At 31.6% G+C, this 20,087-nt stretch overlaps 1 protein-coding gene across 1 annotated transcript; it reads left to right on the plus strand.

Annotated features, from left to right (window-relative positions):
- Positions 1-12,795: 12,795 nt before the first annotated feature.
- On the plus strand, positions 12,796-19,474 carry LOC115971769 (RNA-dependent RNA polymerase 1-like). The gene is made up of 4 exons (XM_031091799.1): positions 12,796-13,001; positions 14,894-15,440; positions 16,238-18,129; positions 18,905-19,474. Exons 2-4 carry the CDS (start codon positions 14,925-14,927, stop codon positions 19,077-19,079), a joined length of 2,583 nt encoding a protein of 860 aa, XP_030947659.1. The 5' UTR covers positions 12,796-13,001; positions 14,894-14,924; the 3' UTR covers positions 19,080-19,474.
- The last annotated feature ends 613 nt before the right edge of the window (positions 19,475-20,087 follow it).

A 20,087-nucleotide genomic window follows, 5' to 3' on the forward strand; every position in this document is an offset into this window, starting at 1 on the left:
TGCGGAAAAAAAAAGTAAGGTTTTAAAAAGCTGTACATAAAAGTTAAAAGCTAAAAACTAAGCTTATAAGCTGATGCCAAATAACCAAATTTACATATGCTCATTAGAAAACAATTTCAAAAGTTTGAAATCAACCAATTTATATCCTCTAACGCATTAGTATGATAAAATGTCTTAGAATAATGATACAATTACAAACTATTTTACAACACTTTTACAAACCATTGATATAGTTAACATCTTATTGGTTTTCATCTAGGCTCACTATTAACATTACTTTTTCAATTACCAATAATCATTCACCACGTCAACAATCTATAAATTTTTTTGTAAAAACATTTGTATCTTTAGCATTACTCTATTTCTAATGGAATGAAGCTATACTTCACCGTCCACAAAGGCAATCATAGAGAATAATTTATTTTAACTACTACCCTTAGATTATGGTTGAGCTTTATTAATTTGTTGGGTTGAAGTTATTTCGGGGGATACCACTAGTGTTTTTGTTGGAGCAAGACAAATCTTGTGTTATTTAAATTCATATTATCCAATTTATAGTAGCAATTCTCCTGTATTTTTAATTATAATTTAATGAGCATTCTAAAAAGTTGAGCTTAAAGAAAACTTCAAGCTTTTGCAAAAAATGGTACAAACCGTTGATGTGGTGAATGGTTTTTGGTAAATGAAAAAGTGATGTTAATGATGAGTTTAGATAAAAACCATTGACATGTTGGTCATATCAACAGTTTGTAAAAATGTTGTAAAATAATTTGTAGCTATAACATTACTCTAAGGAATAAAAGAACACACCAATCATTTTACGGGGATCTATTTTATAATTGCAATAACACCTAAACAATGAGCAGGGAAGGAACAACTAGGAATGATTCAAACAGAAAGAATGTCTCACTAGTTTGCATCTACAGTGGCACATAATTGAAGTGTTTTGGAACAAGTATAGACGGAGTTCACCAATGCCAATTGATTTGCGCTTTTTGATTTTGAACTCCATTGAAGAATACACGACTATATATATATATATATATATATATATATATTTATTTATTATAGAAAACCTACCGCCTATACTCTTAAATTTCAAGAAGATAAGTTTTACAACTAAACCGTTTAACTTCCTAACCCAAAATCTAATTTATTTTATTTTTCGGACAGATAAATAATTTTTATCCTAATGACGTAAGAGTTAAGACACCAACACAGCAAAACACTGTGTCAATCACAGCATCAAAGGGTGACGCTTTCCGTTACATAAATGGATTCGGAAAACAGCACCGCACACACACGAACAAAGCTAATGGGTCCTCCATAAATACTAATACAATTGTAAGCTTATTCTCAAGTTTCACAAGTTTTTCACTACGGGCTTTCAAGGTAAGTTATAGTTCTATTTACTTTATGGTTTTTTTTTTTTTTAAAACTTTAGTTATTAATATTATTGTATTTATGTGTAATTGATTCTTTCTATATGCTTCACTGTTGTTAATATTGTATGTTTGCTAGTATAAGATTTATGTTTTAATCTCAGTTCCCGCATTGCCATGGAGAGCATGACTGCAACATCCGCAAAAATTGAAGAGAGAAAAAGGAGGAATCGAGAAGCTGTAAAGAAAGCAGAAAATAAAAAAGATCAGCATATGAAAGACATGTTGAATAAAAAATCTTCTTTGGAGAAAGATATCAAGATAATTCATGAACAGTGCGCTGTGATTATTGAAAATCAAAAGGCATATGACTTGAAGAAGACATATTTAAGGGCTGAAACAACCATATTTGAACAATATGCGAACCTTTTGTCACAGTACTATATTATGAGGCATGACGTGTGATAATGTGATCAATGCTTTTGAGTCATGCTCATTGTTGTTCTTGCTCCGTAACTTTGTATGTCCTATATTTAGATTACATAATAGTAGAAAATAATGTTATCCAATACTAGCTAGTATTGGATTTTTAGTTGAGTTCAATATTAATCATGGTGTTTTTCACTCTATGTCTAAGATGTAGATCATCATGCAATATATATAAATACATTAACAAGTTTTTTTAGATTCTTCCTCAATAACTTAAGATATATTTGGTTTAATTTTTAGTGTTTATTCTCTCTTGACCTGAATTAATGTTACAAGCTCAAAATATGTTTTGATTTTTTTAAGACATTGTGAAGCATGTTAATAAATTGATGATTTAACTAGTTAACACTTCTTAGTGTCTTCAATTGAGACATTCAAGATTCAGATCCTCCCTCCCACGCCTCAACTATTGAATTATAAAAAATTAAAAATTTAAGAAAATCGACCTTTAGTAGACTAAAAGAGAGGAAAAAAAAAATTAGAATCTTATTTATACATCTTAAATTTGGATTATTGTATGGATTCCAATTAACTTAATTAGTAAACATCATTTTACTTTAATAATTAAAGTACCTATCAAGCCAAAACCACTAAAAAAAAAATAAAACCATATAACTATAAAAATAAGGGTATTGCTTGTGAGTGTGTTTAGTCATTAACAAAAAACATAAAGTGTTACCTCATTGGTTTGGATAGGTTGAAAAAAACAAATTTATGTTGGTAACAAAAATTGTTCTAATGAAGTTAATGCACACCGAATCATAGAGTTCAAATGACTCGCACCCGTTTAGAATTCAACTCCTCTATCTCATTGATTTGCATTACAGTATTAATTTTTAAAAAATCTAGCAATATTTTCTATATTTCTAATGTATATACAAGTTTATCAATATTCTTTGAATTTTTTTGTTAGAATCAATATTTTTTGAAATTAAAATGAGTAAAAAAGGATCATTAAATTTTATCAGATGATTCCAAACTATCTGAGTTATACCTAAACCAAATCTAGCAAAACCCGACTTGATCTAGTTCTAATTATTTTTTGTGCTAAAAGAGGCATATAATGTCTAAGGAGAGTAATCTTAGCTCTTAGCCCATGCCTTGGTGCCAGTTTAGAGTATATTAATTTTGGCACCCTCCGCTTTTACAAATACTTTCACCAGTAGGACAAAGTACAAACGATATGGACCTAAATAACTATTGCTTGTATGCCATTCGATAACAAAATAATCATGAATTAGTAAAATGAACTAAACAATTCACCAAAAAACAAGATTTTAAATAAGTACACAAATTGGTATGGTATACCAGGTTACATTTTGATTTTGTTGACAAAGTAGTTAACTTACCTCCGAGTAGTAATCCAAAGCATATAGCAAAGTAGCAAAAATAAGACTTATAAGTTGAAGGAGACAGAGGGTGTCTCAAAACTTGAGGCACAATGTCTCTCTTGATCAGACCTTTAATAGGATATCCACAAGAATAGCAACATAATATGGTTTACTCTCAATAAACACATTTCTAAGTTCTTGTAAAAGATCTCATTATCTATCCCATCTCATGCTAATATATATATATATATATATATATGTATGTATGTATGTATGTATGTATGTATATTATCATAATAAGATTTGAGAAAAAAAGTATGGTAATTTGTGAGTTATAACAGTCTCCTTCATAGAATGGATCCATCACATTGATTAATTACCCACATAATGCATTTGAATTTTTTTTTTTTTAATTTCCATAAGATTTTCAATTTAGATTTGGTAAATAAAAAGAGGGATCCATAGTCCATACTAATTTGTGAGATCCAAATCCAATGGTTGGACTGAATCTGAATCTGATTGCTCATTAGGCCAAAGAGTAGGAGTTGGGTAAGCATATTTTAGTCCTCACTCCTAGATTACCCATTAGACCATTACTTAGCATAGATGAGCAACCATACTTAGGTTGCGTTTGGCATTGGCTGAAAAAGTCATTTTTTTTACTATTTAGCTTATTTTTGCTACTATTTATAGATCCCATTACACTTTTTGGTACCATTCATGGGTTCTACTGTACTATTTCAGCTGGTTTTTAACTTTATCTACAATACTTTTAATAAAAAAAATTTCAATTTCGACTAAATGGACTGTTTCCAAACAAACTCTTAATGGTACGTTTGGTTTGAACAAGGCTGAGGCTAAGGCTTGAATTATGGGAATGGGATTTTGAAATTATAACCCATGAGCTCCCTAGGATAGGCCTAACATGCATGCACTCTTTCAAGTTTTAGAGTTAACTTCCTACCTAACTTTGGAGATTGAGGAAAGAAAGTGTAAAACGAGATTATTATATCGTTGCCCAAACTAAAATTGCTTGTATTGCTTTCAATTTTGTTATTGACAAAGTCCAGTCTAAGTTAGCCAAGTGGAAGGCCATCTTATCCACTGCAAGTAGACTTTTGCTCATTAAATCTGCATCCACCCCCATACCATATTATTATATGCAATGCCATGCTCTCCTTGTTAAGACTTGTTTTGCTATTGATAAGCTTAATAGAGATTTTCTTTGGGGCTCTTCCCAAACAATATGGCGGCCTCGGTATATTTCAAATGAGAGCCATAAATGAAGCATTGCTAGCCAAGCTACGCTAGAGAATTGCCAATAACCCCGAAGCTTTTGTCGGAAAAAATCCTCATTAAGAAATACCTCTCAGGTCCTTTTGTAGGTAGGAAGAAAAAAAAATGTGTCTATTATTTAGGCAGCGTGTAAGAAAGGCGGCCTAATCTTTTTTTTTTGCAAGGCCTTAAATGGACCATCTATAATAGTCGTTCGGAAAATTTTTGGAAAGACTTTTGGCTCCCTTTATGGCCTATTAGAAATCATGGATGAAGATCCTCTGTCTCTCCAAGAGGAATCTCTCTCGGTTTGTGATGTTAAAGCAAATAGGATGGCTACCCTTTCTTTGCAACTTCCGGATACCATCATTCAAGCCATTTCAACTATTCCTTTTGCTAATAATCCGGAGTTCAAGATTCCTCAGCTTGGGCTTTTTCTAATAATGGCTCATTCTCCCTTAAAGCTACATACGTTATGGCTAAAGGGTTAAGTCTCCTGAACCTTTGTACTTTTCCCATCTCTTGGGTCTAGAAAATTAAATCGAATCAGAGAATTATTTTCTTCTTTTGGCTTTTTAGCCATAATAGCATTCCCACTTGCGAAGTTTTAGGTTCAAGAGGTTTCACTCTTGACACTTTTTGCTCGTTCTGTATAGATTGTTCTAAGTCTATTATCCACATGCTCCATGATTGTAAATATGCCAATATATTTTAAAAAGAGCTTGGTGTTCCTCATCCGCTCCTCAATTCTTTATCTTTACCTCTTCTTGATTGGTTTAAGGTCAATACTTTTAATTCTTTTACATCTAGGCACTTGGGAATTTCTTGGGAGGTTCTTTTCACTAGGAATATGGCATTTGTGGCTATAGAGAAATGCTTTAATTTTCAGAACAAGTGTAGTGGATCCATATCTGATTGGTACTTGTGCGAAGAAACGGGCAGAATTTTTTGCTATTGGTTTAGATAGTAGACCAAGTCCCAATAAAGCTGTCATTCAAGTGTCTTGGAAGAGACCTCCTGTGGGGTGGTTAGGGGGTTTCTCGAGGGGTGTGAGGTCCACTTCTAGTTGTGTTGCGGAACTCTGGGCACTGCGTGATGGACTGAACCTTGCCTCCTCTTTAGGAATAGAAAATCTCATTGTTGAATTAGATGCTTTATCTATTGTGCATTTGATGAGAAATTCTGCTGCTAATCTTGCTTTGGAACCCCTATTGTCTTATTGCAGGAACCTGCTAAGAACCTTTCCCAGGACTCCAATTGAGCATGTGTTCAAAGATGCCAACCAATGTGCTAATGCACTGGCCAAGTTAGGATCTAAGTGTTCTGCTATGTGTGTTTCTTTTGTAATCCTGCCATCTGTGGTGATAAATCTGCTGTCTCTTGATAGAGAGCAACCTTTTGTAATAGACTGGTTTATGTTTCCAGTTAGTTTTTAATATATTTCCCTTTTAACCAAAAAAAAAAAAGAAAAAAAAAAAGAAAAGAAAAAGAAAGAAAGACTTAGCCTTGACTACGTGTTTGGGGAAGAGTAATCATCTCGCATGAAATCTCTCACATTTTACTTATGTTGATTAGCCAATACCCTCTATTTCCACATGAGAAATTGACCATGAGAGCATCTGATGTGGCAACGCACACATAGCACAGTCTCAGGTCATCTGACGTGGTCACACTTGATTGGTCCTTCACTTATGTCATCCGTAATTGCTTTTGTACAGGATTTATGCTCTGCTTTGTGAACCATCCATGAGTATAATGTCTAACCCCTGTGACCCACCCACTATACGGACACTTTGGAAAAGCTATTCTTCAATAAAGAAAGTTGAGCTTATCAAAAAAAAAAAAAATTTGAGTAGGACCCATAAAAAAAGGTTGAGCAATAGGTCTACCAAGTACCGATATATTTTTTCTTTGAGTGTTCGTATTAGTTGGGGCAAAAATTATTTGTCTATTTTAGTATAAAAACTTAATTTTTTAATTTTATATTTTTATTTTTTAAAATACTTTATATTAAATTATTTGTTTTACATGACATTTCTTTAAAATATCAAATTTTTTTATTTTTAAAATTGTTTATATTTCTTCACGCACAACAATTATCATCTATTCTCTTTCTTCATTCTCAAGATATGTAAAAAAAAGATTAAACAACTAAATACAAAATGAATAATGTTAGTGTGAATTTACATGGTTACAATAGTAAACTTGTAAATTTACACAATTATACACGGACTTATGTGAGTCATTTTTAAACAAAACTTTATAAATTTTACACATTTTTTCTCTTATACACAGAATGATGTGAATGCTCTTACATTCAATTTTATGATTTGTTAATTTATGCTTAGTGATAGGCTGAAAAGTTGTGTTTAATTATATGGACAAGGAAAATGCTAGAGATGCACACTATTTTATAATATTTTTTACAAACAGTTGATTTTTTGAGTGGTTATTGATAAGTGGAAAAAAAAATGTTAGTGGTGGGCTCAAATAAGAACTAGTAAAAATTAATCACATCAATATTAAAAATATTATAAAATGATTAATTACTATCAATATATATATATATATATATTATAAAATAATTTTTAATTGTAACATTATTCAATAGACAAAATTTGTCTGCTATTTATAGTTCCAAAAATCAATCAATTGTAAAATTGGATATGGCATTAGGTGTTTCTCTAGTATTATTGGAAGGCTGGATGATAACATTTTCAGTTTCAACAACCAGGGACAGAGCCAAGACTTGGATCGAGTTAGGGGGGTGGGTCTATTGTTGGCTATGTGTGGCAGCTCCAACTTCTGGCTCTACTACTACTTAGCCACTTGAGGGACATTTTTTTTTTTTTTAGTGTGTGACTTTGATGTTGTTGTTGGGTAAGGACAAAATAATTTTATTCAGAATTTTTTGAACGGCTTAGTTTTTTGTTTTGTGTAAAATTGGTTGATTGGGTTTATTTTGTTTTAAATTTATTATTGGTAATTTTTGTAGTTGTGCTAATTTTTTGGGCTTGTATATTTTGTTTTAGATTTTAGATTTATAGGCTTTTTTATGGTCTTTACAAAGAGGAATGCTAGAGTTACAATCTTTTTTACAAATTGCTAATGTAGTGGGTGATTATTTCTAAGTAAAAAAGTGGTGTAAGCGGTGGACCAAGTGCGAACCAATATGAATTTTCTACTTCAATAGTTTGTTAAAATATTGTAGAAAAGTTTGTGGTAATAACATTACTCTTAAAAAAAATTAATGATATTATTAAAGGAGGGCAAAGTGTAATTTTATATAACAAAATTGCTAAAATTAGTACCCGAGTATATACTAATATTTTTTTAAAATATTTTGGGGGGCCTTTGCCCCCCACACCAAAGCTTGCCGCCATCCTTGTCCACAACCAAACAAATCTTTTCTCTTGATTGGTCACACATGCACCATATTTCCAAGCAATTCAATTATAAAGAGATGACAATAATTAAAGTTAAAAACAAAGAATTATTTTAAGACCATAGTTAATTATATACATTTTTTCATAATTATTTTATGTGATAAATTGTGATTCTATCCCTTTCATATGAACTCATAATTTTTTTCTTCACCACTCATAATTAGCTGCATCCAATAGTTGTGAAAATAATAATGAACTTGTAGTCCTACAATGTTTTGTAAAGAAAACATTTACAAATATCAATGAACAAGAGAGGATATAAAACACTCATGTGCATAGTAATTCACTACGTGGCCTAAAACCATTATCTCAAAGAAGCTCTTTGCATCCTCAAACCAACCAAACATCAAAACAGGTCAGTAGCACATAAGTCTGAGCATGTTTAAGAATGGAATAATGCTAGAACCACAATTTTTGTCATAATTTTCCTACAACTTATGCATGCGGCGAGTTATGAGTGGTAGAGTTATAGACTCATATGGACCCATCACTTTTACTCCACCACTCACAACTTGTCACATGAGCAAATTGTGGTAAAAGATGTGGCAAAAATTGTAGTTCTACCATTTTCCTTACGAATGAAAATCCACTGTAGCGGCTTTTGTAGCCCTCATTATATTTGTTAATGGCTCAACTCTGCAGGCTAAGCTAAACTGTTAAAAATCCAATTAAACCTGATAACATAAAGCAATAAAATTCCTATTGTCATTCATCTAGAACAGCTATATTCGTACATATCAAGACTCATCTTCTCCTTTGTTTTATATAATTCATTATGACTCATCTTCTCTAGGTCTATCTAAATCTTTAGTAAAGAAATGAGCACAACATTATGTAGTTTGATGCATTTGGAGGTATTCTAGACAGGATTTGTTAGGACATATGTGGATAATATTAAGAACATATGTCATTTAGAATTGGCTAATCCTTTGTCAAAGTGCACTTTACTTGTATTTGGGTAGATCTAGGATGGTTTAAGTTTTTAGGAAACATGTTGTTCAAGTTAAGAGTTAAAGCCATGCAAATCTGTTCAAGAAAATCAAGTTATAGGCAATCAAACTTTAAAAAAATAATAATAATAAAAAATAATTATGGAACCTAAGTTCCATTTGAAATTTTTCAAGGAACTCAAGTTCCATGAACTTGAGTTCATTACTAAAATTCAATTTTTAGAAAATCGAGTTTCAAAATAAGAGCATTTTTCTAGATAGTTTTAGAACAGGGGCATTTTGCTGAAACTTTTAGACGAAAGGGGTATTTTGCCATTTTGGCCCATGATCTTTCTACTTAGGCCATATATATATATATATATATATACTTGTATTTTTTTGAAAAAACAAAGAAAATCTTAGGCTATACTTTGAACAATATATATATATATATATATTTATTAATTTTAAACTATATTCTATATATATAAATCATCCACTCATATTTTATTTAAGTAGTAGAATATACAGTTCGAAATATAAACACGATCATAATAAATGTTTAATGCTAGAATATATAGTTCAATTTTCAAATAAAATCATCAAATTTTATCTTTAGAAAAATAAAATCATATTATGTTAAACTTTCTCGTGAATTGAAAGGATTGTTGACTAGTTATATATGTAACTAAGAGCCTACAGTTCAATTAATTCGGTTGAAGTAATGATATTGATAAAGGCAAAAAAGTTGATTTTGCTCTCCTTGAGCAAAAATGTTCTAACCAATATTTTGCTGAAAGGTTGATTTTCCTCTCTTTCACATTTTATATTTCCCATCAAATCTCACTTTACCAATATTTTACTCTCGACTTTCTTTCACTTTACCAATATAAAACTCACTTATTTTTTCTTCTCTATTCCATTTTACCATTATCAAAGAGAAGCAAAGTTGAAGAAAAGTTCAATGAAGGATTAAGGAATTATTAAACAAGGTGCAAATTATTTATTTAATTCATATTTATTTTTTAAATATATTAAAATACGATGTCAATTTTTATTGTTAATATATGCTACAATCTTATGGCATTAATGGATGAGAATTTAGTTGCAAGTGAGACTCATAATTTGTTCTAAGGAATTTTTTTGGCTACTAGATGGGAACATAACATTAATTTTTATGACTAAATGTTCAAAATTTCATTTGACAATATTAGGCCATTGTACTCAAACATTTCTTAAATAATGACACTAGTGAATTTGGATGTATTTCTAGCATTATTTGTGTTATTTTTTTTTGAACCAAAAGTTTGGTAATTAAAACTATTTTCTATTTTACAGAAAATTTTAATATTGTTTTTTTAGTAATAAATAATCATTTTTAGGAAAAAAATACCATATTTTTTTAGTAATAAATAATTATTTTATTTACATATTTTTATTAATTATTTTTTCATTTTTCATTTTTACTTTCTTGCATTCTTGGTAAATTCACCATCACCATCACCATCACCATCACTGATCCCAAATTACCACCATTGAAACAGTTTAGCACTATCACTAAGCCAAATCCACCACTACAATTCTACAAACATTAAGGTTAAAATTACAAGGACCAAATTGCTTATTTAAATTTATTATTATTATTTTATTGATTAGGTAGTATTCAAGTGTGCTAGTAATGCACACTGTTTGCCACATAGTCATTTCCCGTTGTTGAGTTGATGGTAGAAATCTAATTGACTAAAACTTTAAAATAATAATTAATAAGGATTAAATTGACTACTACCAAAATTTAGGGATCAAAATGATTTTTTTTTTCTTATTTATTTAATATCAAATATAAAATAAAAATCCAAATTGATTTTAATATTCCACCAAAAAAAAAAGGAAGAAAAGAAAAGTATTCTTTGTAGTGTTGGACGTGTGGCTTTTAGGAGAAGACAGAGAATTTTTTTTTTTTTTTTTTAAAATTATTATGGAGCAAAGAATTTGTTTTAAGTGGGAGAGAAATGGAAAAGTTATATTGGTCTTATTGAAAAAAAAAAAAAAAAATTTGTATGTGAAAAAAAAATAGGACACTGTTAACCAAACCCATAATAAAAACTAGACTCATCACACGCATTTCGTGCCTACGATAAGGTTTTTTTATTTTATTTTATTTTATTTTTAATATCATAATTTTTCATGCATTCTAATTTAAGGTTTGAACCCTTTTTTTTTTTTTTTTTTTTTTTTTTTTATCAATATTACGTATTTAAAACTTCTAATACAACCAAGAGTGTCATGAGGCTAGCTTCACAAAATGAACAAATATTACACATTTATTTTGTAGCAAAAAAAAACTATATTTTTATTTTGAGAATCTAATTTATAATTTATAAGTGGATAAAATAATTTGAAAAAAAAAAAAACCTTATTTTTAATGCAATATTTTAGACTTTTAGTGAAGTTAGAGTTATATGTTTACCAAATTATCTTTTAATTTTATCTTTACTTTTTTTTATTTTTTTATTTTGAGAATGAAGTTTGTCTTTACTTAAACATAAAAATGTCGAGGAATTTTTGAAAAAGAAAAAAAAAAAATTCTAACCAATGGAACTCCCTAAAAAAATAGCATAGAGTATACATTATGAAAATTCACTCCTTTTCTAGTACCCTGAATCAGTGTCCGGTATTTTGGGCTGGAATATTGGCATTGTAATCAATACGTTGTCGCTTGTCTCTCTTTTATGCTTTTTCCACATGCCTAAAAGCATAAAAGACTTATCCTTGACTATCGTCTGGGATAAGGGAGAGTAATCATTTGCCACGATGTCTCCCATATTATGCTTATCCAATGAGCGGGTTATTGCACAGCAAATTATTTTACAATTTTTTTTTTTCATAATTTGACATGACAGATTATTAGTGATGGTGAATCATTTACTCGTGAATTCATTATTTATTCATTCAGTAAAAAACAAAAAAATATATTCATTATTTATTCACCATTATCCACAATTTGTAACATTACAATTTTAATAAAAAATTATGAAAAAATTTGTCATCTTATATATATATTTTTTTCTCATCGAGTACCTTTTTTCCCATGTGAGAAATTGACCATGCTCGTGAGCCGTCCTAGACTAGGGTCCAAGACCCACCCACTGTACGGACGCTCTGGAAAAGTAGTGTGAACAATTGATTTTCAGTTCCCACAACTGGTCTAATATCTTTCTCTTTTCATTGGTCACGACTTACGAGCACCAAGTGCGATCGGTGGATAGTTAATAATTTTTTTCTTTTAAATAATATTACATATATTTTTACATACATTTTTGTCTGTATATATTTTGAAAAAATCACAAACAATATTACTTAAATTTTTCTACCAAATGGCTCCAAATTTCTATAGGATTTGACTACAAATAATGGAAAAAAGTAATAAGTTTCTGTGAAAATAATAAAAGTTTAATTATATTTTATTAAAAATGTGACAAAACTTGTACCACATAAGTTTGAGGAGTGCTATGTACATAATATTCTTACTAACAAATTTATATTATCTAAATTTTATCTTTTTGCTTTATTCCAAAAGTTATGGCAGTGCTTATTAAAAAAAAAAAAAAAAAATTATGGCAGTGGAATAAAATAACTCTTTAATTATATAGTCATATATGATAGTGTCACGTTACAGATCGCAAAGATTCAGCCTAAAAATAAATTATTTACCTCCAAATAGAAATGAATGAGAGAGAATCTAGAACAATCAAGCACAGAGTAACTCACTACGTGGCCTAAAACTATTAGCTATAAGAGACTCCTTGCTTTCACAAACCAACCAAAACATCGGATTCTCCAAAAAAAAAAACCAACCAAACATCGAAACGTGTCAGTAGCACGTAAGTCTGAGCGTGTTGAAGAGTGAAAATCCAATGATGGGTCATGGCAAAGTCAGCTTAACAAGTCAGCAGAAATAGTTTAACCAAAAGGGTCCCGCGAAGTAGGGAATGAATACCTTCCTTCCTTTTAATTCTATGTATATTTGTTTTAGTCTGAGGAATTGACTTAGGATTGCCAACAAAAGAGAGTGAAGAGTAGCGAGACACTCTCTCTGTCTGTGTTTTTTCACATTCTTCATAGCTTTTGGGGTTTTTTCCTTTATTTCTGGTGAGAAACTGACACTGAGACTCCTATAATAAATACTTTTTTCTTCATCAGTTATATGGGTTTCTGTGACTGTGTAATGCTAGCAAGTGAAAGTGATCAAAGGGCCTGTTTTTTTTTTTTTTTTTTGGTAATTTGTTTTACTGGGTAGAAATTGTTTGGAATTTTCAATTGATAAAGGGGTTGCTTTATTTCTTGTAAAGGTTTCTTTGTGCTACTCCATAATCCGTACTAGTGTGTTTGATTAATTTTGATGCATTTTGAGTATGAGCATTATTTTATCATTCTCATAGTGCTTTTGTTTAGTGGATAATCTGGCTACACTATCTAACACTTATGGGGGTCTTTTAGTTATGTTTGTTTTATGTAAATCTATAAGTTGGGATAGATACTGTGTTTTCTGATTAGTTATTGGTATGTATCAAGATGTCTTTAATTTTGCTGCCTATTTTTCAAACTGCTACTTAGTGAAAAAGAAAAGTGATCTGTCTTCTTTTAATTATGGGTCATATTATCAATCAAGAGCCAAAGCCACTCTACTTCCACTTCTTGATGTTGTCACCAGTCACATTGAATAGTAGAGACCTGAACCTTTCTAACTTGCTACACAGTAGATCAAAACCCTCACAAGCATGTGCCTATCATATCATTTCATTGAAATGCCTATTTATTCTAATATTAGAAAATATTAGTTGTTTATTATTTTCTTTCCCTGTTATCCACTTCTTATGATCTAGCATAGAGACTTGTTTTGAACATTAGACTATACTGTGAGGGATAGCTTCCCCCTTTGCTAAAGGCCGACTTGACAGCGAAGGTTAGAGTTCTTTGTAGAATAGAATATGAGTGAGATACACAATATTGTTAGTCAACATTATCATAATCTTAAGAAAAAGTGATATTTGTATGGCCTAGTCAAATTTAGGAACAGACAGAGGTTTAGGACTGAAGAGTGAACCTACAAAGAAAGGGCCCAATCAACAATCTTGTCCAATTTTTTACCATTCTTGCTTGGGGATTATTAGAAGTTGTGAAGTGCTAGATTTTCTTTTGATCTATGATCCTACCCATTATTAGTTCAACGATCTAGTACAAGATTTCGCACTCTTATGCAGCATTTGATTAGAACTTTTGAAGTATTGGATTTTCTTTTGAGAGTGAGAATCACATTCTTTCAAATATTTAGTGGCAGTGGAAGTACATCCAAAATCTTAGTGGTTACTTAGTATTTAACTTTGTGTTTATTTATTTGATTGTGTGACATGGCTGTGTGGTGATGCAGTAAAAATGAGAGAGTAGTTTGTGAGGTAGCAGCGTGTAACAAGTAGGTGATGCCCAAAATGAAGAGATACGTTAAAATTCAAAATCAATTTTTCAGGAAGACTAAGAGTGATGGATCTCATGATGATAGTTACTTACTTAGACAATCCTTGTTTTCTCTGACTGCCTCTAGTTAAAGATTGAGCTCCCCTCGAAATATTACTTTGTGGATGCTCATAGAAATGTTTTTTGTCTGGTCTGGAAGTATCCATACCAGACTTGATTTCTGGATGATAATTGTTTTTTGTATAGAAGCTTGATTTTTTTCTTGCCTTTCTTGCATTGATAAAGACTTGTTGGTTTTTTTATTTTCTAGTTATTATGATCTTTCACTAAGTTATGCAATTTTACTTCTTAAATAATTGGGTTTAAACACTTTCAAAACTTTTAACGTTTATACTAATTATTTCAATAAGCTTCATTTGGTAAGGTATATATTTTATCAGTAATTTCTATGGAGGGAATAAATTTTTTATTGTCTTGACAGAAATGCTAAACACTTTTTTCCTGTTTTATGATATATTGTGCTCATGCAAAACATTAATATATTTTTGATAACTGACTTGTTATGGCAGAAAAGAGTCCTGGTCAAATTAATTGGATTGGATGGGTAAGACAGTTCAGTTGAATGGATTCCATTCTGCTGCGACTGCAGATGCAGTTAAGGAATTTGTGGAGCGATATACAGGTGAAGGAACTATTTTTGCTATTAAGATTAGGCAATGCAAAGGTAAGCGTCCACTGGCATATGCTATCATACAATTCACCACCACTAGATATGCTGAGTTGATTATCTCCTTGGCTAGTAAACGCCTATGGTATGGGACCTCTTATGTGACGGCTTGGGAAATGGAACGTGATATTGTACCAAAGCCAAGAACCTTTCTGCATAGCATGGAAAATATAAAGCTGCATCTTGGCTATCAGATTTCAAATAAAAAATTTGTATCTCTATGGAAAGCAGTGAATGTTTCTGTGAAAATTGGGGCTGGATTACAGAAATTACAATTTTTTTTGTCCCATAATTATGTGGAATACAAACTTGATCTTTCCTATGAGAATATTTGGCAAATTGATTTACATTGTCCTCCTGGTCAATCTACAAAGTATCTTCTGATTCAGGTTGGTCTTTTTTTTTTTTTTTTTTGGTTCATTTTAATATATATATTCTCTTCAGCTAAACAAATATTTTTATTTAAGTATTGATATTTCCATTGTATTGGTTGAACAATTTGCATATTTTATTTTGTTGAATCAAGTCACGTGAACACTGGTTTTATCGTATTCAAATAATAATATTCAAATTACAAATATACTCCCACAAGGGTTAAGAATTACATAGTTTAAATAATATCTGGACTATATATTCAAAGAAATTCATCTGCCAGTGGACTATGGTTCAACTAGCACTTCCTTCTCTCATAATAATGGGCTGGAGGGTAAGGTTTTGGCTTCAAAGACCTACTCGTTGCATGTGTAGTTTACCAATAAAAAAGTTCATCCAATCTTCTTTTATCATCTTATAGTTGTGCATAAACTCTGAAATTCTAATTTTGATTTTTCTATCTTCTGTTGTAAACAACTATACTTATTCTTAGGAGAACTTATCAGTGCAACACTTGTGATGCATATATAAATTGAATTTTTTATGCAAAATAATATTTTCGGTAGTTACTTATCTTGTGCAAGGTTCATATAAAGAGAAATTTTTGTGTCTAGTATGAACTACTGCTTAATAAGCATATACTCTAGGTATATGTTGATGCTTGCTATAGCTATTGACAAAGCATGTTATATTCTCTATAATTACAAAATGACTTTACTTTTTCTCCTTACACTTACTTTTAGTGCACATTGATGGTATGATTCTTATAAATATCTATATTATAATATTTTTCTTTTTGTCTTTCTTTTTTTAGTTATTTGGCGCTCCTCGGATTTATGAGAAGGCTGTACGCACATCAGGAAATGAATTTGACGATCCTATTTTTAATTATTTCATGCATATTCCTGATGATCAATGGATCCGTGCAACTGATTTCACTCCATCATGCTGTGTTGGGCAGTCTTCTTTTTTGTGTTTGGAGCTTCCTTCTGGTCACCAACTACCAAATTTTCAGGAGAACTTTGCTTTTTACAAAGAAAGTGAAGAAGAATATATCCTGGAACTTGGGTCTAGTTTTTCATCCAATCTGGATCTAGTGCCTGTTGTTAGTCCTCCGCCTGGTGTTGCTTTACCATATGAGGTCTTGTTTAAAATTAACTCGTTGGTTCAGAATGGTTGTCTTGCAGGACCAACACTTGATGCTAGGTTTTACCGCTTGATTGATCCAAGAAAAATTAAGATTTCCTACATAGAAAATGCCCTGGAGAAACTCTTTCACCTAAAAGGATGTTGCTATGAGCCTTCGAAGTGGCTCAGTGAGCAGTATAAAACGTACATCACATCAAGGTATCCTCAAAAGTCTCCTTCTATATCATTAGACTCTGGGTTGGTGTACGTACATAGGGTTCAGATAACACCTTGTAAAGTTTACTTCTGTGGTCCAGAAATTAATGTATCAAATTGTGTCCTACGCAATTATCCTGAAGATATTGATAATTTTCTTCGTGTCTCATTTGTTGATGAGGAATTAGATAAAATGTATTCAACAGATTTATCTCCACGTGCATCTTCTGGGAATGGGGATAGAAGAACCGGAATCTACAAAAGGATTCTATCTATTCTTAGAAATGGCATAGTGATTGGTGATAAGAGGTTTGAATTTCTTGCATTCTCATCAAGTCAATTACGGGAGAATTCATTGTGGATGTTTGCTTCAAGAGAGGGACTTAATGCTGCTGGTATCAGAAAGCAGATGGGCAATTTTCGTCAAATTAAAAATGTGGCGAAATATGCTGCCAGACTGGGTCAATCCCTCAGTTCATCCACAGAAACTCTTAGTGTTAGTAGGCTTGAAATTGAAATTATTCCTGACATAGAGATTAAACATGGTGGGGTCAATTATGTCTTCTCTGATGGAATTGGAAAAATATCTGCTGAATTTGCTAGGAAAGTGGCTTTAAAATGCAATTGTAAGGGACAAACTCCATCTGCCTTTCAGATTCGATATGCTGGGTACAAAGGTGTTGTGGCAATTGATCCGACCTCATTTGTGAAATTATCATTAAGGAAGAGCATGTCTAAGTATGAATCTAAAAACACAAAGCTAGATGTTTTGGCATTTAGCAAGTTTCAACCTTGTTTTCTAAATCGCCAATTGATCACCCTTTTGTCTACCCTTGGAGTTCAGGATTATGTTTTTGAGAAAAAACAAAGAGAAGCTGTAAAACAACTTGATGCTATATTAACAGATCCGTTAAGGGCACAGGAGGCTTTGGATTTGATGTCCCCAGGAGAGAATACCAATGTTCTAAAGGAAATACTCATGTGTGGTTATAAGCCTGATTCTGAACCATTTCTTTCTATGATGCTGCAGACTTTCCGGGCATCAAAGTTGTTGGAATTAAGGACAAAAGCAAGAATTTTTATTCCAAATGGAAGAGCAATGATGGGATGTCTAGATGAAACCAGAACCTTGGAATATGGTGAGGTATTTGTGCAGTATTCTTGCAATAGACATGGGCAGCTATACAATGATTTCAGCATGTGCCGTGGCAGTGGATCAGATCAGAAAGTTGTTGTGGGGAAAATAGTTGTTGCAAAAAACCCTTGCTTGCACCCAGGAGATGTGCGTGTTTTGAAGGCTGTTAATGTGCCAGCTTTGCACCATATGGTGGACTGTGTTGTATTTCCCCAAAAAGGATCTAGGTAAATTATCTTCTAGTACTTCTGCAACTTTAATCCTTGATTTAGTTGAATTATAGGATGTCAACTTTTAGCTTTGTCTCTCATGTCTTTATGTGAAATATCCACTTTGTTTATGAGCTAGCAAGATTCTACATGTTGACTGCTAGAATCTATTCTCTGCAGATGATATACTGCAACTGCAACCTTTGAGGATAAATTTGCATGAAGTCCAATTTTTATATATGAGGCTTAGTCGTCTCTTTCTAGTTAGCTATAATTTTGTCAACAATGCTTGTCATTTGTTAAAACATGATAAAAACATGGATACAGGTTTGCGATGTGGCAGTCTTCCTGTTAGAGTTATACCAAAAAAATCCTGAAAAGGGAAAGAATAATCTAATCTTGGTTCAAATAAATGTTTTAGATACTTAATGTTATTCTCTCACAAGGGAATTAAATGTCTATGCGACACGAAAACTTCACTTTCCCTTGTGGTTTTAAAGTTTGAGATGCAGATGATATTGGCATTTTGGCATCTGAACCAATTTGGATATTCTAAGTCTGTGTAATTTGGAACCTAGGACTTCAGCTTCAGTGCAAGATAAACCATTATTTTCTATATACTTTGTCTTCAACATCATCAATTAGTTTATATGTGGAAAAATATAGTTCATTCTTTTGAATGCTATTTAGTGGTACTTTTCTAAAGATGATTGTGACTGATAGTGCTTTGATTTCCTGTGCAAATCTTCATGTAATCATGGACTTATGTTCTAAAAAAAATTTAAAATATAAGGCCTCATCCAAATGAGTGTTCGGGTAGTGACTTGGATGGAGATATCTACTTTGTCTGTTGGGATCATGAACTCCTTCCTCCTCAGCAAATTCAGCCAATGGATTACACTCCAGCACAAAGTCTGCAGTTGGATCATGACGTTACCATTGAGGTATGGCTTTCTTGGATAAAATGATAATATGTACAAGTAATTGGGGTGATTTTTTTTGGGTCTATATTGTAGGTTCTCTTGTTGTTTTCTTGACGTCTTCGATTCTTATTTTTCCTTCTATCAAGGTATCTCAATGTTATGATTCATGATATCTCTATCCCCACCCCTTTCCCCCCTTGTGTGGCTTGATGTCATTATAATTGTTGTGACAAATGCACGAAGCAGTAAAATAGTAAGCACCACGATACAAAAATGGTTCCACATATTCTGTCTAAATCCATGGGCAACACCAATTATGGCGCAACCATAGCATGGTTAAAGTAAGTGATGTGATTTTAAAAGTTTAGTTATGGGTCCGTTTGAATTGAACTTATTTTTGCTGAAACCGAAAACTGAAATCACTATAGCAAAATAATTTTTAAATGTATGAACAGTGCTGCTACAGTGCGTGAATAGTGATTTTTGTCTCTGCATAGTAAATTCATGTGATTTTACTGTTCATGCGAAAAAAAAAAAAAAAAAAAAAAAAAAACCCAAAACGCTGAATGCAGACGTGCAAAATGCGCAATCCAAACGGGTACTATATGTGTCTTAGGGTTAATGGGTTTGATTTAACTAGTTGTATTCAATTTTGTATTTAGAGACAAAATTTTAACTTTTGCTCCCTTGTGAATCAATGGTATTTTGGTAGTTTAGTTGAGTTTATAATTTTCTTGGAGATCCTAGGTATCTTAGGTTTTATTTTCTTTGAGTCCAAGTTTGTCTTTTATTAGTTATTGCCTAATCAAGTTTCTAGTTTATGAGGACTTCTCAAACTAGTAGTCTTAATACTACTAGTACAGGAAAGAGTCCTTGGATATATTTATGTTTAATGTACTCAAAGAATAGACGGAGTTGATTAATAAAATAGTGAGTGTTTTTGAGTATTGAGTATTGAGGTACGTTGGTCTTTATGTGTGCGCTTTGGTTTGATTCAATTAAGGTTTGATCTACTAGTCAAAGTAGGAGCCCTAGTTTAAGATTATGGTTTTT

Source organism: Quercus lobata, chromosome 12, assembly GCF_001633185.2.
Source record: "Quercus lobata isolate SW786 chromosome 12, ValleyOak3.0 Primary Assembly, whole genome shotgun sequence".
Lineage (NCBI taxonomy): Eukaryota > Viridiplantae > Streptophyta > Magnoliopsida > Fagales > Fagaceae > Quercus > Quercus lobata.